The 24,568-nt window shown below is 41.7% G+C and overlaps 1 protein-coding gene across 2 annotated transcripts in view; it reads right to left on the bottom strand.

Annotated features, from left to right (window-relative positions):
• Positions 1-5,224: 5,224 nt before the first annotated feature.
• Positions 5,225-24,568, bottom strand: part of LOC144682655 (dicarboxylate carrier UCP2-like) — a 65,778-nt gene continuing 46,434 nt past the window's right edge. For both annotated transcript variants that reach the window (XM_078545212.1, XM_078545213.1), the window contains exons 3-8: positions 20,565-20,789; positions 19,569-19,776; positions 17,641-17,838; positions 11,595-11,696; positions 6,470-6,650; positions 5,225-5,912 (exon numbers count right to left, since the gene is read on the bottom strand). In XM_078545212.1, coding sequence (XP_078401338.1) covers positions 5,813-5,912; positions 6,470-6,650; positions 11,595-11,696; positions 17,641-17,838; positions 19,569-19,776; positions 20,565-20,690 — 915 coding nt within the window. In that variant the 5' untranslated portion in view covers positions 20,691-20,789 and the 3' untranslated portion in view covers positions 5,225-5,812. The remainder of the gene's footprint in view (positions 5,913-6,469; positions 6,651-11,594; positions 11,697-17,640; positions 17,839-19,568; positions 19,777-20,564; positions 20,790-24,568) is intronic.

The raw sequence follows: 24,568 nt of genomic DNA, 5'->3' as shown, positions 1-24,568 counted from the left end.
CCATATAAATACTTGGTGACCTAGTAAAGGGTTAGCATGATAGCAGCAGACTTCAGGACATAGACAGACTAGTGAAATGGAAAGAGACTTGTCAGATATAATTTAATGCAGATAAGTGTAAAAGTGATGCACTTTGAAAGAAAAAACATGAGTATAATCTAAATAGTACCTTTTTCAACTAAACAATAGCTTGAGGGACAACCATTTCTTGGTTCATTCCCCATGGCAATGCCTTGACCAGAGTCAACCTGCCTGCTTTGAATTTAAATAAAAGCCTGTCGGTTAGCTGCACAGCAGCACCCTTTTCTCATACAGTATAAATTGTTGTTCCCTTTGAGATTTGGTATTCTTGCAACTCTGTCTTGTGTGCAAGTCGAAAAACTTGGGACAGTATGTCTCTTTTTCAGCAATGCTCAAGTTCTGTATTACAAAGCGACTGTTATGTTCTCAGCAAACTCAGCCAAAATATTCATAGGGATTTGCTACTCCATATGCCAATTTATTGTCAAAGGTCTCAGTGCTAATTAGAAATAAGACCACATAGACAAAAAAAGGTTGCTGAAATCTGAAGGAAAACACATGACAGGCCATAGCCAAAATACAACTGCCAGCATGAGGGATATCAATGGAGTTCAATCCAGACAAATGTGAGGTAATGTGTTCGGCAAAGGCAAACAATGCAAGGGAAAACACAATAAATTGTAGGATGCTGAGAAGTGTAGAGGAACAAAAAGACCTTGGAGTGCATGTCCACAGATTCCTGAGGTGGCAGGACAGGTATAATCAAAGCCGCGTACAGAATACTTGCCTTTAATAGCCGAGGCATAGATTATCACAGAATTGTTACTGTGCAGGAGGCCACCATTCGGCCCATCAAGTCTGCACCAGCTCATTGAGTGATTAATTCACCTACTGCCCTGTTCCCCGTACCGTGTATGTTCTTCCTTTTCAGTGATTGCCTATTTCCCTTTTGAATGCCTTGAGTGAACCTGCCTCCACCACACTCTAAGGCAGTGTATTCCAGATCTTAACCATTCATTGCATGAAAAAAGGTTTTCCTCATGTTGCTTTTGCTTCTTTTGCCAATTACTTTAAATCTGTGCCTTCCCATTCTCAATCCTTTCACAAGTGGGAACATTTTTTCCCTGTCTTCATAACTTAACTCCCTCATCCCTGGAACCATTTTCATGAATCTTTTCTATACTGTCTCCAATGCTTTCGCATCTTTCCTAAAGTATGGCACCCAGAACTGGCGCAATACTCCAGCTGAGGGCGAACTAATGTATTATACAAGTTCAACATAACCTCCTTGCTCTTGTACTTTATGCCCCTATTAATAAAGCCTAGGATACTTTGCGCTCTATTAGCCGTGTTCTCAACCTGTCCTGCTACCTTCAATAACTTACAAACACATACACTCAGGGCCAAAACAAAAACAGAATTACCTGGAAAAACTCAGCAGGTCTGGCAGCATCGGCGGAGAAGAAAAGAGTTGACGTTTCGAGTCCTCATGACCCTTCAACAGAACTGGGTAATATTAGGAGAGGGGTGAAATTCCTGCACCCCCTTTAGAATTATGCTTTATTTTATATTGTCTCTACATAGTCTTCCTACCAGAATGAATCACTTCACATTTCTCCGCATTGAAGTTCATCTGCCACCTCTCTGCCCATTCCACCAACTTCTTTATGACTTTGCTCTCAAGTCTGTTGTGTGGTACTGTATCAAATGCCTTTGAAGTCCACATACACCACAGTAACATCATTGTCCTCAACAAACCTCTGTGTTATCTTTTCAAAAAACTCCAAGCTAGTTCAACACTATTTCCCCCCTCAATAAATCTGTGCTAACTTTTCATAATTAACCCACATTTGTCCACATGACCAATAATTGTCTTAAATTGTTTCTAGAAGTTTCTCTGCCACTAAAGTTAAACTGACTGGCCTATAGTTACTGGGCTTATCTTTACACCTTTTTTTTGAACAAGGGTGTAATATTTGCAATTCTTCAGTCCTCAAGCACCACCTCAAGTCGCTGCAATTTCCACTCTCACTTCCCTCATTATCCTTAGATTTCATCCAGTCCAATGCTTTACTGACTTTTAAGTGTAGACAGCCTACCTAATACCTCCTCCTTATATAGGAGTAGTGAGGTTATGCTGGAACTGTATAAAATACTAGTTAGGCCATAGCCGGCCTACTGCATGCAGTTCTAGTCAGCTGCACTATAGGAAAGATGTGATTGCACAAGCGAGGGCACAGAGGAAATTTACAAGGATAAAAGCAAAATACTGTGGATGTTGGACATCCGAAAGAAAAAATACTGAACATACTCAGCAGGTCTGGCAACATCAAGAGTCATATTTGACTTGAAACTTTAACTCTGTGTCTCTCTCCACAGATTTACAAGGATGTTGCCTGGACTGGAGAATTTTAGTTGTGAAGAAAGATTGGATAGGCTATGGTTGTTTACTCTGGAACAGAAGAGACTTGGAGAGACCTAATTGAAGCATATAAAATTATGGAGGAGTCCAGATGGAGAATATATGAAAGCCCTACTCTATTCCCTTGGTTGAGAGATGCATAATCAGGACATTAGATTTTCATATGAATTAGGAGAATGAGTAGGCCACTTGGCCCCTCGAGCCTGTTCTGCCATTCAATAAGATCATGGATGATCTGAATGTGACCTCAACCCCACTCCTGCCTACCCCTGATAACTTTTCACCCCCTTGTTAATCAAGAATCTTTCTAGCTCTGCCTTAAAGGTATTCAAAGACTCTGCTTCTGCCTTTTGAGGAAGAGTTCCAAAGACTCTCAATCCTCAGAAAAAAATTCTCATCTGTCTTAAATGAGCAACCCCTTATTTTTAAACAGACTCCTAGTTCTCGATTCTCCCACAAGAGGAAACATCCTCTCCAAATCCACCTTGTCAAGACCCTTCAGGATCTTATAAGGTTTCAATCAAGTCACCTCTTACTTTTCTAAACTCCAGTGGATACAAGCCTAACTTGTCCAGCCTTTCCTCATAAGACAACCCACCCATTCCTGGTATTAGTCTAGTAAACTTTCTCCTTACATCTTTCTTTAAATAAGGAGACCAGTATTGTACATAATACTCCAGAGGTGGTCTGAACAATGCCCTGTACAACTGAAGCATAACCTCCCTACTTTGGTATTCAGTTCCCCTCACAATAAATGATAACATTCTATTAGCTTTCCTAATTACCTACTATACCTACATACTAACCTTTTGAGATTCATGCATTAGGACTCCCAGATCCCTCTGAATCAGAACTCCTCAATCTCTCACTATTTAGGTAATAAGCTTTTTTATTCTTCCTGCTAAAATGAACAATTTCACATTTGCCCATATTATACTCCATTTGCCAGATCTTTGCCCACTCATTTAACCTACCTATGTCACTTTGTAGCCTCCTTACATCCTCTTCACAATTTACTTTCCTACCCATCTTTGCGTTGTCAGCAAATTTAGCAACCATTCCTTCGGTCCCTTCTAGTCATTTATAGAAATCGTAAAAAGTTGAGGCCCCAGCACTAATCCCTGTAGCACACCACTTGTTACATCCTGCCAACCAGAAAATGACCCATTTATGTCAACTCTCTGATTCCTGTTAGCTAGCCAATCTGTTACCCCTACATCATGAGCTTTTATTTTCTGTAATAACCTTTGATGTGACATTTTAGCAAATGTCTTCTGGAAATCTTAAGTATGGTACATCCACCAGTTCCCCTTTCAGCCACAGCAACCCCTTATTTTTAAACAGACTCCTAGTTCTTGATTCTCCCACAAGAGGAAACATCCTCTCCACATCCACCCTGTCAATGACTCCTTCAAAGAACTCCAATAAATAGATTGAACAGGATTTCCGTTTTACAAAACCATGTTGACTTTGTCTGATTGCCTTGAGTTTTCTTAAGTGCCCTGTTATAATATAACCATTTACCCCTATGACAGATGTTAGGCTAACTGGCCTATAGTTTCCTGTTTTCGGTCTCCCTTTTTGAATAAAGGAGTTATATTTGCTATTTTCCAATCTAATGGAAGCTTCCCCGAATCTAGGGAATTTTGGAAAATTGAAACCAGTGCATCAACTATTTCACTAGCCACTTCTTTCAAGATCTTGCAGTGAAGTCCATCTGGACCTGGAGCTTTGTCAGCCCTAATGATTTGCTCAATACCACTTCCCTGGTGATTGTAATTTTCCCAGAGTCCCTCCCTCCCTTCCATTTCCTGATTTACCAGACACACACACACACACTATAGGACCAACGCTCACTTCGTTAACTCTTATTTAAATATCTAGAGAAACTCTTACTATCCGTATTTATGTTACTGCCTAGCTTTCTCTCATACTCTAGTTTTTCCCTCCTTATTAATCTTTTTGTCATTCTTTGCTGTTCTTTATATATTCTTTCCAAATCTTCTGACCTGCCATTTGTTTTTGTGTAGTTATATGCTTTTTCTTTAAGTGTGATACTGTCTTTAACTTTCTTAGTTAACCATGGATGGTGGGCCCTCTCCTTGGGATTTTTATTTCTCATTGGAATTTATATATGCTGTGTCTTCTGAAATATCCCTTTAAGTGTCTGTCACTGAACTTCTATCGACATAACCCTTAACCTTATTTGCCAGTTTACTTTAGCTAGTTCTGCTTTCATGCCTTCATAATTACCCTTATTTAAGTTTAAAATACTGGTCTTGGACACACTCGTTTCTCCCTTAAAATGGATGTAAAATTCAATCATATTATGATCGCTGCTATCTTGGGGTGCCTTCACTAGGAGATTATCAATTAATCCTATCTTGTTACAAGAGGTTTAGAGAGTATTTGAAGGATAATTCTTTCACCCAGAGGATGCTGGGAGTCTGAAACTCACTGCCCAAAAAGGGTGGTAGCAGCAGAAAAACTCCTAACATTTAAAAATGTACTTGGATATGCACTCGAAATGCCATAACCTACACAACTGCAGATCAAGAATTGGAAAGTGGCATTTAGCTGAATGGCTTCTTGTCTGCTGGCGTGGATAAGATGGGCCAAGTGGCCTCCTGTGCTGCAATTTTCAACAATGCTATGAGGTCATAACTAAAAAACTTAAAACAGTTCAATTATGAAACCAGCTTCAAAATTATCTTTGAAAAATGGGCTGTTATCAAATGCATAAGCTACAAGCACAAACCTGGGGAAAAAAAGTACATATACTTTACCATGAGAATAAGTTTTTATTATTTGAGACTGCAATGAGACATAATAAAAAAAAAGTTTTATTTTTAGATAGAACAGCAAAGTACTATTAAAAAAAAAAGTTATAAAGTCAAGCACATTACTTCAAAGTGGAGCCATGGTTCTTCCTGTGTGGTACTTTAATTCCAGAGTGAATTTTTCCAACTGCTAATAGATTTTCCAACATAAATTTACGAAATTTAGAGTGGCTGTTTCCTGCTGGCATATAAAATTTATTGGGGAAGAAAAATAAAATGTTGTCGAGACAATTGCATCAGTGTGTGTATGGCCCGTGGTAAAACAAATCTGCAACCATTTACGCCAATGGCTACATTGTGCCAAAGATAGATATGAAATATCAGTAAAGAAACTATCTGTTATACAGAACAATAGAACATTAAGATTTAAAACCTGAAACCATTCCCAAGGTCTTACAAGACCTAGGAGTAATTATGCAAAATTCTAATGAAAGAGGTAGGAGGAACTAAAAAGAGTTTATATTGGTATACAAGTTGTGCAAACTCAGCAGCTAAAACTAAGCATTATTTTTGTTTACAGAGAAGATTCTCAAGAAAGCCTGGCTACCATCATAGCTCGTTTCAGCTGTTCATATGTAATAAACATCACTATGTTCCATGACCCCAGACGTAGAAACGATGGCATAAACCTGGAATGAAATAATAATTGCACTTAGATGATAGTACAAACATGCATGGGTATACATTCAAAGCATATTTGCTACACTAATTGCACACAGCAAATTAGATTCAAAAGCTGTACTATATACAGACAGACAACACTTAAGATTTTAAGAAGGTTATTTTAGATGTCAATAACTCCAATCCATTTTAAGCTGAAATCTTGAAGTCATGCAATGTTGCTTACTTTAAATACTAAACTAGTTTGTATTTTAAAAAATTTAATATGGTGGAATTAATCAATGACATCAAAAAGACGCCCAAACTTCTTTCAACATCCTCTCAAACTCTCCTCTCCTTTCACCCTCCACTGGGGCCAATAGTTGATGATCTTCCAAATAGCTTCCCTGTTTTTGCCTTTCATACCCACAAGTTCTAGTGTCCTATTTGCATCCAATTCAATCCTCATCTTGCTAACATACACCTCCCCAAATTAAAAAAATGTAGGTATCTCCAATAACAAGTGCAACCATGAGCCAACATTTGTGTTTCTAATACCTTAGAAACGTTAGTGATAAGCACTCACCCTTTATAGAAGGCTGTAAGACCCTCCTTTGTAAACATGGTTACTGCACAGTTTAAGGCACTGCTGTATTGGCCAGGGGCAGAGTTCATGTATCTTGTCTTCACTACATCGACAGGCGAAGCAATAATGGTTGTGCAGAATCCAGCACCAATAGCAGAAGAGAAATGGCATGGAAGGTTATCTGTAGGGAGGACATTAAAACATTGGTTTGAAAGACATTTTTGCAGCAATTCAGAGTTAAAATGTATTGTTAAAGTCAAGTGCCTTTTATGTGAACATTCCTCTCAAAGTTTGTTTTGGAACCTTTTAAAAAAAAATTCAACAGAAACAGAAGCTATTCTAAGCAACTGAGAAGAGAATTGGCATCTGGTGCTCAATTTACAGAGGCAGAGCTTTGCTGGCCCCATAAAAACACATTTTAGAATTTCCTATTAGACAGATTAATTAATTATTAATAAGAAATGTTGGTGTTGCCCTAGCACATCACACAGCACTCCAAATGAAACAGCACCATTGGCCATTCCCTATTCCAAATGAGCCACCATCTTCAGCTATAGGAAGGTAGTTCATTCCCATTAGCTCTCCCCTTGGTATCACAGCCAGACAGGCCACTGGGAGAGGAGGAGTACTTCGCACCCATGCGCCTATTCTGCAAGGAAGTATCAAATAAAGCAACTTCATATCATTAACCTCCCTCAACATTTAATTAGACTGGATGCAAATATCTTAAACCAGAAACCATAATGGTCACATATGGAAAAGTATATTAGTTTAAAAAATTCAACTACCCAGACGGTGGTGATGGTCTGGAATGCACTGCCTGGGAGGGTGGTGTAGGCGGGTTTCCTCACATCCTTTAAAAAAGTACCTGGATGAGCACTTGGCACGTCATAACATTCAAGGCTATGGGCCAAGTGCTGGTAAATGGGATTAGGTAGGTAGGTCAGGTGTTTCTCACCTGTCGGTGCAGACTCGATAGGCCGAAGGGCCTCTTCTGCACTGTGAGATTCTGTGAACTATATTACAAATTGCTCAGCCTTCAGAACTATTTGAATGGTTAGATTCTGCATGACAATCTCAACTTTCAATATCTCAAATTTGATAGAAATAGAATGTCACACAAAATATTTTATAAATTTTCTAAGCAACAACGAAATGAAACAGGCAATATCAAAATTAAGTTTCAAATGGTTGCATCTAATTTCGCCAGCACTGGATGAGCAGTAACTGTATTCTGGTAGGAAACAATGACACTGATTGCTTGAAACATAAGAGCAAGAAGCCAGAATGTTTATTTTTGGGAAGATTTAATTCTGGTAAATCTCAGCAATCAAACAGGAAGGGAAAGGGGATGTGTACGTTAACAGCATCTTTCCACATACGGATGTTATACGTGTGTACAGTAAATAAATTTGTGTTACGTGTAGAGAAGGCTCCAAGAGAGATTTCTTACGGTAGAAATGGTGGACGTACTGAGACACTGGGCTGCATTTTTTGCTTTGGGGGCAGGAAACAGGAGCCAGGATGGGCAGAATCTTGTGGAGGCTATGGGGATCTCAGCCACCAACTGGAGAACCAGTGAGAGCCCTATGTCTCCTCTTCACAGGGAGGCCCACTGCATCTTGTTCCATTTAGGCACTTTAGCTGCCAGGGGCAGGCCACCCACCCCAGTATCAACAACCCCAGGGCAGACGTCCCGGCCACTGAGAGCTGCCAGCCAATCTACTGAACAGCAGTGCCACTGGGTAGACAGTGGTTGCTGCTAGTACAACACCCACCTGAGGCACAAGATTGTCACTGTATTCCAAGCCAGATGTGAGTCATTGAGAGGGGGGGGGGGGGGGGGGGGAGAGAAGAGTGGTCAACAGCAGGAGCAAGGGGGCAGCTCTCAAATGGGCCCCCTTTCCTGATGCCAGGTCCCCCCCATCAAGCAGAGTAGCTTTGAATGGAGGGACCCAACTCCTAGAGCCTGCAAGCCCCCTACCCACAGCTGGGTTAATACCAGCGGTGGCAGGATGGGGCCCTTAACTGGGTATTATTTCCCACTTAAGGGTCTCAGTTGGCAGCAGTGCAGGAAGGCTGTCCACAGGCCTTTCTGCCAAGGACTTAAATTGTGGAGGAGGCAGCAAAGCAGCAGGGTCCCCACCTGATTAAATGCCTCCCCACCAAATTTACCACAGGGGAGGGCACAAAATTCCACATGGAAAAATCCCTCAACTTCTTAAAAAATATATATTTAAAAACAGAAAAGGCAGTCAGGCCATCAATATGGTTGGGGGAAACCCCAACTGGGTGGCCTTTAGCTGCACCCACATCCATGTAGGCTGGGAAGGTCTGTATTGTCGGCCTTCCTGGAGCACTGGCCCCCCTGGCCAGCCACTGAGTGCCTGCCTCTTGGCAGCTGAACTGCTCCCCTTGCATTGGGAAACTGGAGGCCAACTGGCCTCCCTTAAGTTGAGGCTGGTAGTCCAACTGGGTCCTCAGCCAATGCTGGGAACAGGATTGGGAATCTGGTATGTGTCCTGTCCACCGCTCCAGATTTTGACGGGCCCTGAAAATCTTTCCCACTGAGTTTGATGGCAGTGACAACTGATAGTGAAGCACTGAATAAGTTGAATGCTACCATCAGCAAGACCAGAGGGTGTAAATGGGAGAAAGAGGCAGAGACAGAGAATGGATGGAATTGAAAGGAGGATGGGAATCATACGAAGTCTCTTGGCTAAAACCCACTGAAGTTTCGTGAGGACAGGAAGGATGTAAACTGTAATTTTGCCTGGAAATCTGGAGACATTTCTGCTAGTACTACAGTGGGGCCTACAATGAGAACCACTGATGGATCCCCAAATAGAGGCAAGCGTGGGCAGGATAGGAGTCACAGGAGGGGATTGGAAGCAAGGACCGAGAAGCGGATAGCTTCCTGCAGCTCCCACCTTCTCAATGTCAGGTCCCTCAATCTGGCAGAGTGCCCATGAATGAAGGATTCCCCCAGTAGGCTGGTGGCAAAGCCGACAGGGCTGAGCAGCCTCCTCAGATGTAGGGTACCCCGCCCACCGCTGGTTGAATACTCAACAGCCTTAATTGGCCTCCAGGTGGGAAGGCCACCCGCAAACCTTTTCTTCCCGGACTTCATTGGAGGGAGGTTGGATCTCCACCCCCACTCTACCATCCGATCATATGGCCCACACCTCTGAACTCGCCTCGGGGTTAGACTTTAAATTCTGTCCAATATAGGTGTTGAGAGTTTCCACATCTAGGGGAAAGCATTTCAGTCAGGCTAGTAACTTTGACTGCATGGTGTACCAATTCTTGACACACAAGAGCAAAAACTGTCCTCGTTTCCTTACCATCAGCACCCCCCTCTCCACCCACACAGAATTCACCTCAAATTTGACAGACAATGAGACTTCAGGGTGAGGCATAAACAGAAAGGAGCAGGATTTTACCACCATGGTCCTGCTGTTTCAGCAGGGACTGTTGACACCTGCAGCGGATTCTGAGCCGTGACATCCCAACTAATCAGGGAAGGTGGATGGGATACTGTTTCGAGTTATCAACAGTCACAGATTGCAACTCTTTTCAAGTACAATCACAGTTCTTGGTTTCCGGGAGTGGGACATGAACCCACAACCCTCTGATTCAAAAGCGAGGGTGAGGTGGATGGGTTGATGCACTGGATCTATTAAAGGAAGGATTTCTAATCAAAAACACCTGCATGGGTTAGAATAGGTCAACTGGACTTAGACTTTGAGACTGAATCAACTACAGGATCGGAGATGAGGCCTGGAAAGGCTGCTCCCTGGCTCTCACTCTTATTTGGAGATCCAGGCAGGTGTGGATGGAAGTGGTCAAGGAAGTCAGCAGGAGGAGTGTGCTCCCTCCAACCTGGAAACTGTGCACCAAGAGGATCCAGGATCTCAAGAGGGCATAACAGGTGAGTGGCAAGACACTTTCGAATGCCAAACCCCACATTTAACTTGCCCAACATTCTCCTGTGCAGCACTCCTCAGTGCAGCACACCTTGCCAATTATCTTTCCAATCCGTGGGACCTTTCCAGAATCCAGGGAATTTTGGAAGACTACAGCCTACTCGCCCACCAACTCTACAGCTACTTCCGTTCAGACCCTAGGATGCAGGCCATTAGGTCTAAGGCTCTTGTCAGCCTTTAGTCCCATTAGTTTTCCTAGAATTTTTTCCCTCTAGTGATAGTTATAAGTCCTCTCCCTTCCTTTCTATTATTCTTGGGATGCTTTCAGCGCCTTCTGCTATGAGGATAGATACAAAATACTTGTTCAGAGTCTCAGTCATTTCCTTGTTTCCCAATATTAATTCCCCAGTCGTCTCCTCTAAGGGATGAACATTTACTTTAGCTACTTTATCCTTTTACATACCTGTAGAAGTTCTTAGTCTATTTTTATATTTGCTAGTTTATTCTCATTCTAATTCTAAGTCATCCTTTGCTGGTTTCTAAAATTTTCCCAATCATCTGACCTACCACTAATCTTTTCAGTCTTTTCTTTCACCATCCTTAACTTCCTTAGCTAGCCATTTGTTATTAGTTCCCGTATAAATTGTCAAAGAGAAAAAAAAGATTCCTGCATAAATTGATTTCTTTATAACCATATTTCCACTAGTAACAATGCCAGTTATGCTAATGATTATATTATGCATAAAATACCCATTAGGAGTGAGAGTGAGTGATGGATCGGCTGGTTTGTTCACACATTATAAAGTACGAACTAGATCTAAGATATAGGAGCCACTGTCAAAACTTCGCACAAATATAGATGTGCCCACCTGGCAGTCACATTGCAACTGGCACAACTCGAGACTGCTATCGAACCAACTGCTTATTCTTGGCAGCAGAAATACATTTGAAATAGCACTGGGTTTTTTTCACAAGCAAAAATCACATTAGATTTCAGAAGGCAATTTCAATGCAAGTTACACACTTTAGAACATGGTTTTCCAGTTTCATTTCTTCCAGAATAGATAAACTGAGTAGATTCTTTACACTAGCTTAATCTTCATCAATCCAAATTTGAAAATCCCACACTATTAAACTACAATAAGCTCAGAGTAGCTAACATTCCAATGCATAAGCATCAGAGAATCTCTAACACTTACCACTCAAGAGACCATTCTTCATCAACAGATCCTTGATCAGATCATAGGTAACGAGTTCTGTGCAGTTCACAATAGCATTGCGAGCAATATTTGGCATGGTCCCTGCAGAAACAATTATAATCTTGATTTTAACAATATTCATAATCAATCTAGAAGTTAGAATTTACAATGTTAGATATTCAGATCCTGCCTCTTACCCCTCCCTCCACAGCCTCCCCCCACCTCAAAACACAAAAAAAAGCTACCTTATTTTAACAGATTTGCACAGAAAGTAATTAGGGGGAAAAAAGTAGAATGTCCATGAATGTTTAGCTGAACATTGTTCACATGCTTCAGGGGGAGACAGTGGTGTAGTGGTATTGTCACTAGATCAGTAAATCCAGAGACCCAGGGTAATGCTCTGGGGACCTGGGTTCAAATCCAATTCAATAAATATCTGCAATTAAAACCTAATGATGACCATGAAACCATTGTTGATTGTCATAAAAACCCATCTGGTTCAATACCCTTTAGGGAGGGAAATCTGCTGTCCTCACCTGGTCTGGCCTACATGTGACTCCAGACCCACAGCAATGTGGTTGATTCTTAAGAAAAATGCCCTCTAAACAAGGGTCCAGCGACACCCACATCTCACAAATGAATATTAAAAAAAAGTCTCCAATTGCTACAAGAGTTCCAAAGATTCAAAACAGCTGACAGGAGAGGCCACAGTAAGACAACTAAGCATAGTCTGAAAAAGCCTAATATGCGAGAGGAGGATCCTGGGACAGGCAGTCAGCAGCACCTAGCACTCAACATCACTGGAGCAACACAAGTTCATTAGTTGGTGAGAAACTGCTGTTACAGAGTGTCATCAAGTAGCTGAGAATTAGAAAAGCATATTCTTTTTAAAAAGAAAGGGCTACTTACATTCAAGTAAGAAACACAAACAGCAATAGGGAAATAAAGTTGAGTCGAGGCCAGGTAGAATAAAGTTGCATAAGTAAAATAAAGTTAACTTGTGCAAGGGAAGTAAATTGAAGCCATGGCAGGACAGCTCATTCATGCAGAATGCGTGTCTTGTAATATGTGGGAAGTTGTGGACACTACCAGTGTCCTAGATGACCACATGTGCAGGAAGTGTCACCAGCTGCAGAACCTTGAGCTCCAGGCTTCAGGGCTCGAGCAGCGGCTGGAGTCACTGTGGCGCATCTGTGAGGCTGAGCACTACATGGATGGCATGTCCAGAGAGGTGGTCACACTGCAGCTTAGGAGCCTGGAGGCAGAAAGGGACCAGACAGTCCAAGAAAATTAGGCAGGTTGTGCAGGAGTCCCCTGGGGTCCCGCTCACCAATCAGTTTTCCATTTTGGATACCTGTGAGGGATACCTGTTAGTTCCTTGGAGGAGTGCAGTCAGACCCAGGTTTGTGGCACCACAGGCAGCTCTGCTGTACAGGAGGGGAGAAAGAAGAGGGGAAGAGCAGTAGTGATAGGGCACTCATTAGCTAGGGGAACAGACAGACGTTTCTGTGGCCGTAGAAGTGACTCCAGGGTAGTATGTTGCCTTCCTGGTGCCAGGGTCAAGGGTGTCATGGAGCAGCTGCAGGTCATTCTTCTGGGGGAGGGTGATCAGCCAGAGACCGTGGTCCACGTTGGCACCAATGACTTAGGTAGGAAAGGGGAGGTGGTCCTGAAAGCAGACTTTAGGGAGCTAGGAAAGAGATGGAAAAGCAGGACCTCTAAAGCAGTAATCCCATGATTACTCCCAGTCCCACTTGCAAGCAAGTATAGAAATAGGAGAATGAAGTGATTAAACACGTGGCTGGAAAGCTGGTGTAGGAGGGAGGGCATCAGATTTATGGGGCATTGGGACTGGTTCTGGGGAAGGTGGGACCTGCACAGTCTACACCTGAACAGGACTAGGACGAATATCCTCACAGGGAGATTTGCTAGTGCTGTTGTGGTGGCGGGGGAGTGAGTTTAAACTAGGTTGGCAGGGGGAATGGGAACCAAAAGGAAAATTCAGAGCAGGGAACAGGAGATGGAGAGTTAGTGAGTGACTCTGAAAGATAGAAGCAGCATAGGTTAAAAAAGTGTACAGCACAGAACTTTGGCAGTGTTAATAAGGTATATAAGTGCAAGGAGCATAGTAAATAAAGCCAATGAGCTGAGGGCACAGACACATTACAGCATGATATCATTGCTAGAACAGGAACGTGACTTAAGGAGGGGCAAAAATGGCAGCTCAATATCCCTGCATAAAGTTTTCATACAGGATAGGGAGGGGGATATAGCTTTATTGGTTAAAGAAATCAATTACAGCCATGAGGAGGGATGATATACTAAATGAAGCATCAAGAGATGCCATATGGGTTGAGCTCAGAATTTAAAAAAAGGTGCAGCGACATTACTAGGAGTGTGCTATAGACCCCCAAATAGTGGAAGGGAGTTAGAAGAGCAAATATGTAGACAGATTTCGGAGTGCAGAAACAATAGGGCAGTAATAGTTGGGGACTTCAACTACCCAAATATCAATTGGGATATGAACAGTGTGAAGGGCATAGAGGGCGCAAAATTCTTGAACTGCATTCAAGAGAACTTTTTTAACCAGCACGTAAGCCCAACAAGAGGGGGTGCAATTCTAGATTTAGTCTCAGGAAATGAAGCTGGGCAAGTGGACGAAGTAGCAGTGGGGGACCATTTTGGATTCATTCACGAGATGTAGGCTTCACTGGCTGGGCCAGCATTTATTGCCCATCCCTAGTTTCCCTTGAGAAGGTGGTGATGAGCTGCCTTCTTGAAGCACTGCAGTCCATGTGGTGTATGTAGGTACACCCACTGTGCTGTTGGGAAGGGAGTTCCAGGATTTTGACCCAGCGACAGTGAAGGAAAGGCGATATATTTCCAAGTCAGGATGGTGAGTGACTTGGAGGGGAACTTCCAGGTGGTGGTGTTCCCATCTATCTGCTGCCCTTGTCCTTCTAGATGGTATGATCGAGGATTTGGAAGGTGCTGTCAGAGGAGCCTTGGTGAATTCCTGCAGTGCATCTTGTGTCAGTGATGGAGGGAGTGAATGTTTGTGGATGACCATAGTTAGATTTAGCATTATTATGGAAAAGGACAAAGACAGAACAGGAGTAAAAATTCTAAATTGGGGGAAGACAAGTTTTACAAAGCTGAGAGGTGAGCTGGCGAGAGGGCTGAATACAGCTATTTAGAAGGAAAAACTGTCAAATCAGTGGGAGGCATTCAAAGGTGAGATTCTAATGGGCACAGTGTAAACATGTCCCCACAAAGAAAGAGGGTGGTACTGCCAAATCTAGAGTCCCCTGGTTATCCAGAAGCATACACACCAAGATAAAGCAGAAAAAGAAAGCTTATGACAGTCACAAAAGACTTAATACTATAGAAAGCCTAGAGGAGTATAGAAAGTACAGGGGTGAAGTAAAAATGGAAAATAGAAAAGCAAAGAGGATATGAAAAAAATATTGGCAAGTAAAATCAAAGAAAATCCTAAGATGTTTTACCAGTACATTAAGAGCAAGAGGATAACTACGGAAAACATAGGGCCTATCAGAGATGTACATGGTAACTTGTGGGTGGATGCAGAAGATGTGGGCAGGATACTCAATGAGTACTTTGTCTGTCTTCACTAAGGAGAGGGATGATGCAGACATTCAAGTTAAAGGGGAGTGTGAAACATTAGATACAATAGCAGTGAGAGAGGAAGTACTGAAGGGACTGGCATCCTTGAAGGTGGACAAATCATCAGGGCCAGGTGGATTGTATCCCAGGCTGTTGAAAGAAGCCAGGGAAGAAATAGCAGATGCTTTGAGGATCATTTTCCAATCCTCACTAGATACAGGCAAGATCCCAGAGGATTGGAGGTCTGTGAACATTATACCATTATTTGAATAGGATGCGAGGGATAGGCCAGAAAATTATACACCAGTCAGTCTGACTTCAGAGGTATGCAAATTATTGGTATGGAAACAATTCTGAGACACAGGATAAATGGTCACTTGGAAAGGCATGGGTTGTTCAGGGATGGTCAGCGTGGTTTTGTTGGGGGAAGATAATAAGAAACTATCTTAATAGAATTTTGAGAGGAAGTAACAAGGAGGATTGATGAGGGTGGTCCAGGGCTCATAGATTGCAGGATTAGAGGACACATGAGGAAAAGTGTTTTCACCCAGAGGGTGGAGGAGTCTGGAATTCACTGCCTAAGTTGGTGGTTGAGGCTGAACCACTCAACTCATTTAAAAAAGGTACCTGGATCAGCATCTGAAGTGCTGTAACCTGCAAGGCTATGGGCCAGATGCTGGAAAGTGGGATTAAAATGAGCGGCTGGTTCCTTTTTTTCTCTCCCTTTGGCCAGCGCAGACATGACGGGCTGAATGGCCTCTTTCTGCACCGCAACTTTATGGTTCTATGAACCTTCCAAGCTAATTGAGCAAATCATCAAATCAAATTCCAAGTCTGAAAAATGAAACTGCTGATTTTTAATTTGTGCCGCCTAGGGCAGAATTTTCATTGGGCTGAGGCGGCAGGGCCAGAGTCAGGCAGGACACTGGGACAGTCTGCCAGCTTGTCCCTCCCTCCAGTGTATTTTCATGTAAACTGCTTGGAGGAGAGTGGGAGGGGAGGGTGCTGACAGCTACCTATGCTCCATAGGCGAGTAGCCAATTAAAAAAAAAGTGCCTATTAAAAAAGGACATTCAGAAGCTGTCAGGAATTTTTTTAAGGCAGGTGGGTTACCCCCCAAGGCTAGAGCCTGGCTGATGGATGAAGGCAGCCTCCCAGCAACAGACCAAAGGACCAGCAATGCCACATTTAATTCCTCACCCTGTGTCCCCCCTCTAACATAATGGAACTCGTCTGCCACCCTTACGTGGACGGGGCTCCTGGGGACAGTCTGTGAAATCTTCACCCTCCTCCAAAATCTCCCTCAGGGTCCCGCTGCCATTGTTTCCAGGTTCCCACCCCAGCAGCAGGTTCCGTACTCAGGAACAACATTCTAGTCCCTAGTTTCTGAATCATTAAACGAATTTTCCTTGTTATGGCATGGCAGGTGATGTGTGCCAGGCAGATTAAATCCATGAGGGAAACTTGATCATGTTATCACAGCCGTTTTGCAATTTGTATTTATTATTTTGAGATTTGTGTCCTGAATTCAGGAGTGATAAGTCTACCAAGATAGACTTGAGATTGTTTTTTTAAAAAAATGAAATTAAATATTTATTAGCAAAAAAAAAGATTTAATGCACACAGGTCTACAAATTACTATAATAACTCCTAAAACCCCTAATTAAATTGGGCTTCCAATTACACCCCCATTAAGGCAACAATTAAAAAGAAAGATTTTAAACAGGTCCAGGCAAGTCAACACAATACCCTGGACAGTAGAATTCAAAGTGGCTTTTCCCAGCTTCAGTTTCTGTAGACAGCAGGCTTAATGCACAAATATTGGAGGCTTCTCACACTTGAGATATCTTACAATGCCTTCCCTGACACACAGCCTCATTTTCCTTTATACGTTTCTCCCTTTTTAATATGTAAATTCCATTATTCCCATATGCCTTTGGAACTTTACCTTTCTCATCATGTAAATCTTTCCATGGTGCTAATATTGTCAGTAACCTTTGGGAAAAATAAACACACTGCTTGGCCTAGCTTCTCTGGCTAGGAGTAAACATCCTACCATCTCTGACATTCAAACTGCCCTGATTTATCTAAAAATGCAAATTCTCACCACCTTACATTCTAAGACCTCAGCCATGTTTATGTATTTGACATTTCAAACCTAGCTTCTTTTGAAGAGTCAAAATCTCCAGACCAACTGTCTCCAATTCAACTAAATCCCCTCCATACGCAGAAAGTATCCAAATCCCACTATTAGCCTACTTTTACAATAAATCACAATAATATTATGAAAATTATATTTTCATGACATCCTTGAAGACAGCTGGAAGAAGTCATCGACAGCCTGTCAGTTAACAGAAAGTTAAAAGTATCAGCTATTACAATATACCGCTCCAAATATAATGAGAACCTGCAAAATACATACCTTTCCATAACCCTCGAATACCTTCTTCCTTGGCGATGGTTTTGTAGGCTTCAATGGTGCCATTATATCTTCTGTTTGGACTAGATATATTTGCTTGTGCTTGAAACCTTACTTTCACCACATCAGTTGGTTGGGCAAAGGCCACAGCCATGGCTCCTGTAGTGCAACCAGCAAGTAGGCGGCTGCCAACACCAACATCTAAAAGAATTCAACCACTTATGAAAAATTGGTGATACAAATTATTTTTTTAAACCAAAAAAAACGAATAGTTTAGGAATTTCCTTGAAATAAAAAATTAGTCAAAACAGAGGCGTACGACAAATCTGTCATGCTAAACACACGTAGACCAATTGGAGATACCAAAAAGTTTCTTCGTCTTTTTAAATTCTCATATCTAACTTCAAGTACCCACAGTTAACTGTTATTTGATTAGTATTTCCAATTACTGACTGACAAAAAGCTGCTTCATGTTGGTGTCAGTGGGGTGTTGCCACCGCTGGTCTCTGCTGACCCACAAGAACACGACAGATAGGAGCAAGAAGTAAACCATGTGGCCAGTTGCTCCTGTTCCACCATTCAATATGCTCATGGCTGATTTTGGACTTCAACTCCATTTTCCCACACATTCCCCATGTCCCTCAATTTCAAGAAATCAAAAATCTGTCTATCCCAGCCTTAAAATATTTTCAATGATAGAATGTCCAAAACCCTCTGGGGTAGAGAATTCCAAAGATTCAAAACCCTCTGAATGAAGTAATTTCTCATCTTAGTCCTAAATGATCAACCCCTTATCCTGAGGCTATGCCCCCATGTTTTAGATTTGCCAGCCAGGGGTTTTGGGGGGGAGGGGGGTGGAATCTCTTGTCAACGCTGTCAAGCATCTTCAGAATCTTGTATTTTTCAATGAGACCACCCCTCTTTCTTCTAAACTACAGAGAGTATAGGCCCTTTTACTCAGCCTCTCATCATTATCCCCTCATCCCAGGAACCAATCAAGTGAACCTTCGCTGAACTGCCTCCAATGCCAGTAGATCCTTCCTTACATATGGAGAACAATGTTGCATAGTATTCCAGGTGTGGTCTCACCAAAGCCCTGAACAACTGTAGCAAGACTTCTTTATTATTGTACGCCAATCCCCTTGCAATAAAGGCCAACATACCATTTGCCTTTCTAATTGCTTGCTGTACCTGCATGCTAACTTAGATCCACAAGCACATCCAAGTCTCTCTGAACATCAACAAGTTTCATGCCTTTTAAAAAATGTTCCGATTTTCTATTCGCACAACCAAAGTGAATAACCTCATCTCCCAATATTATCTTCCAACTAGCATTATGTTGCCCACTCACTTAATCTGTCTATCTCTCTTTGCAGCCCCTCAGTGTCCTCCCCACAGCTTACATTCCAACTAGCCCTTTAGTGTCATCAAACAAGATAAATCAAACAGATTCACGAAGCTTAGCTTCTCAGGCCTGTTTTTATGTTTAAAACAAGGTCTTCTGAGTGACCAGATATTGAAAATCGGGTGAGGTTTCCACTGGGTGGTGCCTGTACAATGTACAATGCTTCAAGAAAATTGGCACAGCACAAGTACCTGGCATTAATATAAAAACAAAAATGATCAGCTTTGTGCAATCTAAATTGGTAAAAAATAAATTCTACACTGCTCAGTAACTAGTCTTTCCCCAGACTAATAGAACCTTAGAATGCAGACGCATTTGTGATTGTGATTTTTCTTCACCCTGAAATCAAATTAATAGCCTCATCCTGCATCTAGCGGCATAGCCAAGAAATTAAGTTGGATTGAAAAGCATCCACAAAACAGCCCTATCTGGGGGGTCAAGCATCCTTCATTCTAACCATCATTAATGGCATAAACAGACCAAGACATGACATTTTGCTAGTTAGTTAATTACAAGCTGTACTTACGTTCAGACCCTTTGGTATAGAACTGTTTCACAGAATCATAAAGTCCAATGCGCACCGAAGCAAAGCTCATCTGACGTTGGAGACCAGCTACCAGACCACTGTAGAGACTTCTCGGTCCCTCAGTCTTGACCATTGTAGCCATGGTGCCAAAGACACCTTTATACTTTACGGTGGCCACTTCTGCAGCAGACTTGAATTCTCCTTGAATCTGTGCAGGACAAAAATCGGATGAACAGGCACTTATGTGATTTGGGCTCAGCCCAACTCACATGTAGACTAGTCTAATACTTAGGCATCCCAGATCCAGCACTTGGTCATCACAGGGTAATTCCAGCTCGGGACTTGTAAACTGCTATTTGTAAAAAAAATTACATATATAGAAATATTATAAGTAGGAGATTTGAGGAGCAGAAAGTTTCATCATTTGCTATTTCTTAATGTTGATAAGAGGCCAAAGTGGGCAATGTAGCACAAGCACTAACCACCAAGCCAGGACAAGATTGGCAGTTACTAGAATGACAATTTCCAGCTATTAGTTAACATGTGGGCAAGTTAGAAGGCACTTTTACACAGCATTTGTTTAGTTCAGCTTGTGGGAGAACAGGTGTCTGGCATCCCCTGTGTTAGCTCTCCACATTTATACTGCTAATACTGGGTCCCTTGTGACGGCAGAATTTGAGGCTGAGATAATGGTTTTAGCAATGTAAATGCAAAGAACTAGTGATAAAACTGCTCTTCCTTAATCTGGACAAAATAAACCCCACGTGTGTTTAAAGACAATGAGAACTTGTCAATCTAGCAAATGTTGCCAAGAAGTGTTCGGTACTTTTGGCACACTTGAAAACCAAGTTAGTAAAACTTACTGTAAATGTTACTGTGAAGGTTGAAAGCGAAGAATTCACAACAATGTATCAGACCAAATCAGTTGGTATGCCAATGTCTATGCTGGCCCAAGCGATATGCTCATATGTACTACGACATTGCTGGGAATCTTACCTGTAATCTGACTTTAGCAGTGTCCAAAGGGAAGGTGAACAGGTCAGCTATGCAAGCAGCTGTTCCAGCACCAATAAATTTCACAGTGGCCGTTGGAGGAACGTCTGTGGGTTTGAATCCAACCATTTTCAGCGAAGTTACGATTAGCAAAGATTTGAAAAGTCCTGCTGTGTCTTGCAGGATTGCAATCTAGTGATCAACAAGACAAATGGACTCTGCCCGAGCCTGTGGGGAAAAAAAACAAGCAATAATTTAGTTTCTACAGTTTGTAATTACCTATCAGATAGCTAAGCAATGATAGGAGAGGTAAGGCTAAAATTAATTCCTCAGCTCGAGTCAAAGGAATTGCTGCTTGGTTACAATACAGAGTGACTTTGGTTTAAGCTCAATATTAGAAAGAATTGCGATTAAATGTCTGTATTGCACCACTTCTGGTATAAATAGAAATACAAATTGTTGCAGCGTGCAAGTCAACTCTAGACAAATTTATTCTCTTCTGTTGGAGATGCTGGGAAAGATTTGTAACCTCTTAGAGTCTTATGATCTAACTCATCCATTTCTGGCATATACAGAGATACACAAGATGAAGAGTGGCAGCCAAGCTGAAACAGTAAAGAAATACTTTTTCCAATCATGCTGGTATCCTACATCTACATTGTAGTTGCATTAAGAGTAAGTCTCTGAGCCAAAAAGTGCAAGTTTTGAACCCTGCTCTTGACAGTCCCAGCAACTGAAGCTCCAACTCTGAATTCCAAGTTAACAACAGTGTGTGTGTATGCGCGTGTGTATGATTTTCCTTCAAGATTATTTTTTAGAAAATAAGATTGCAATTTTTAGAAGTTTCTTCATTAGGAAACTTTTTTGAAAATTCATTTTTGCCTTTGACATATTGATCTCAGTTGGCAAGTAAACACACTACTCTGGTTCCGTCAAGTCATTTTTGTTCAAAAGGTCATTTCTGCTCAAAGAATTCTAACGATCCAGATGTTTAAAATTGAGAAATTTTAAAATAAAACAATTTTAAATGAATTAGCAAAATTTTGAGCAAAGCAACTTTGCAAAAATAGGCTGTAAAGTTAAAACCATTGAGCTGCTAGGACGCCATCAGCATTTTAGATCAGAATTACTGTCAATTAACTTAAGTTAGTTATGTTTAGTGTTGGTCGTTGCAACAAACATTCATCATTGTAGAATAGTGCAGCATAGAAGGAAGCCAATTAGCCCAATCTACACACCAGCTCTTTCAAAGAGCAATCCAGCAGGTTGTACTCCCTGGCTATTTCCCCATATTCCTGTAACTTTTTGCATTTATCCAAATCCCTTTTGAAAAGTACTATTGAATCCATTTCCAGCACAGCCAGCAGGTAGTGTTGGCCAAATGCTAACCACTCATTGCTGTATAAAATTTTTCCTCATGTTGCCTCCAGTTCTTTTGCAAATCACTTCAAATGTGTATCCCTTAGTTATGAAACCTTCATCCTTTGGAAACTGGTTTCTCTTTATTTACTGGTTTATGACTTCACGCAAGTCATGAACGTCTTGTGGTGCAGTGGTAGTGTCCCTACTTCAGAAGCTCTGGGTTCAAGTCCCACTTCAGGATTTGATGACCAGGGAAGGTGCATTCATAATGTCACTAAACAGGTTGATCATCAGCCTGTAAATCTTTCCAACAGGCCTGATGGCAGGCACTAACAGCGGGAAAGTTTCCTGGTTAGCTATGCTGCAGAAGGCAACAGCAAACCACTGAAGTACTTTGCCAAACACAACCATGGACCAATCCAATGGAAATCCATGGTTGCCAATGCTCTCTTAGGGTATGGTATCTTAAGAAGGAGGATCATAAATTCTCTCTGCTCCATGCAGAACTCCTCCAGCTTCTCCAGTCTATCCGTGTAACCCTCACCCCTGAAAATATTCTAGTAAATCTCTCCTCCAAAGCCTTCACATCCTTTCTGAAGTACCATACCTAGAATTAGACAATGTTCCTGCTAGGGTCAAACGGCTACTTTGACATTAGGTTTAATCATACTTGCTGGCTTTTGTCTTTGACTGTTTATAAAGCCCAGAATCTCGTAGGCTTTAACTGCTTTTTTAAGCTGTCCTACCACTTTCAAAGATTTGTACACAAACAATCCCAGGTCTCTCTGTTCTTGCAACCCCTTGAAATTGTATCATTTAACTTGTATTGTCTATTAAAATGCATCGCCTCACACTTTTCTGTGTACGTCATCTGTCAGATGCACATCCATCCCACCAGCCTGTCTATTCCCTCTAGAAGGCTATTCCCATCTTTCTCATTGTTTACTACACTTCCAAGTTTCATATCATCCACAAATTTCAAAACCCATGCCGTCCACTCCCAAGCCCAAGTCATTAATGCATAATTGAAAACAGAAATGGTCCTGTTATTGAACCCTGGGCAACACCATTGAATACCTCACTTCAGTCTGAAAAACCAGCAACCATTCACATCAAGAAGTGGCATAGTGGTATTGTCACTGAGCTAGTAATCCAGAGACCAGGGTAATGCTCTGGGGGCCAGGGTTTGAATCCTGCCATGGCAGATGGCCAAATCTGAATTCAATGAAAATCTGGAATTAAAAGTCTGATGATGACCACGAATCCATTGCTGATTGTCGTAAAAAATGTCCTTTAGGGAAGGAAATCTGCTGTCCTTACCTGGTCTGGCCTATGTGTGATTCCAGACCCAAAGCAATGTGATTGACTCTTAAATGTCCTCAGAACAAGGGCAATTAGGGATGGGCAATAAATGCTGGTCTAGCCAGTGACATCCACATCCCATGACTGAATAAAAAAAAAAAACATCTTTTCAACAACTTGAAGATATTTCAGTTAATGGTGGTGGGGAAAGTAAATTAGAAAACAAGTTGTGGAAATGTTTCTTCTGTACTGAATTGGAATAACGATGAGGTAGATATCCTGTATTTGACTTCCGTATAGAAGGTCAAAGGGTCTCTTCGCTACAAGAGAGTGTTAAATCTCCCTCCCCCACCAAGAAGTGCACAAAAACAAGTAGTATACCTTGACTAACAAGGGTTATGCAGTGACATAAAATTTTGTACAACTGGTTTGTGCAGGTACTAAACTTGGGCTCGGATTTAGCTGATGTGAAGAAAGTAGGATAATCTGGTTTACCAATACTGAAATCACGTCATCCTCATCATCAGGGAGGAAGAGGAGAGAGAAAAACAAGTACAAGGACTATAATAACTGGGGAGTGCCAGGTTGACACCGAGGATTTCTGATTTTCATTTTCAAAAGGGTATGCGGGAATTTTAAACATTAAATACCATTAATTTATAGTTACATTTCTCTCACATTATAATTTTTGAAACAATAACCAAATTTAATTTAGCATCTGCTGACTCTTTTTGTCAGTTTCCTTTGTGGTCATAAGGCCCAAGAGGTATGAGGCACTTCCCTTTAAAACAAGCGATTTACATGGTTACTAGGCTCATTTTCAGATCTGCCACAGACTGCTGACTGTAATTCAGCTGAAGTAATGGGTTAGTCAAGTTGATGTAATGGGTGACAAGCCGGAAACTTTGGTTATTGGTCAAACACACACAAAACATAACTGCAGAAAAGGAACCAACTCCTCCGCTGACACAGTATATCACGGGGTGTCTAAGTTCCTTTGATGCACTTCTGAAGTCCAGCATAATTGGGGAGATGTGTCCATATAGCGTAGTGTAACGAGACTGCTCACCAACACCCAAACAGGAAGTGAAGGAAAGGGGCAAAGAACAGACAAAATTAAAGAGAGCAAATTTTACATAGTTTGTGCATGTGAGGACCTAAATGTTTTTCCAAGTAGTGAGGTTTGCATATTGTTTATGGGAGGGGGGGGGGGGAAAGGGAGTACTTGAATCAATATAGGAGGGCCAACCCTCACATTAGCTTCAGGAGGAGGGCAGGAAACCATTTGCATTTTTTGAATTTAGTTAATTTAATAATCTGCAAATTTTGAAATTGTTCTGTAC

Source organism: Cetorhinus maximus, chromosome 7 (assembly GCF_964194155.1).
Source record: "Cetorhinus maximus chromosome 7, sCetMax3.hap1.1, whole genome shotgun sequence".
NCBI lineage: Eukaryota > Metazoa > Chordata > Chondrichthyes > Lamniformes > Cetorhinidae > Cetorhinus > Cetorhinus maximus.
This window is presented reverse-complemented; position numbering and strand designations above follow the sequence as displayed.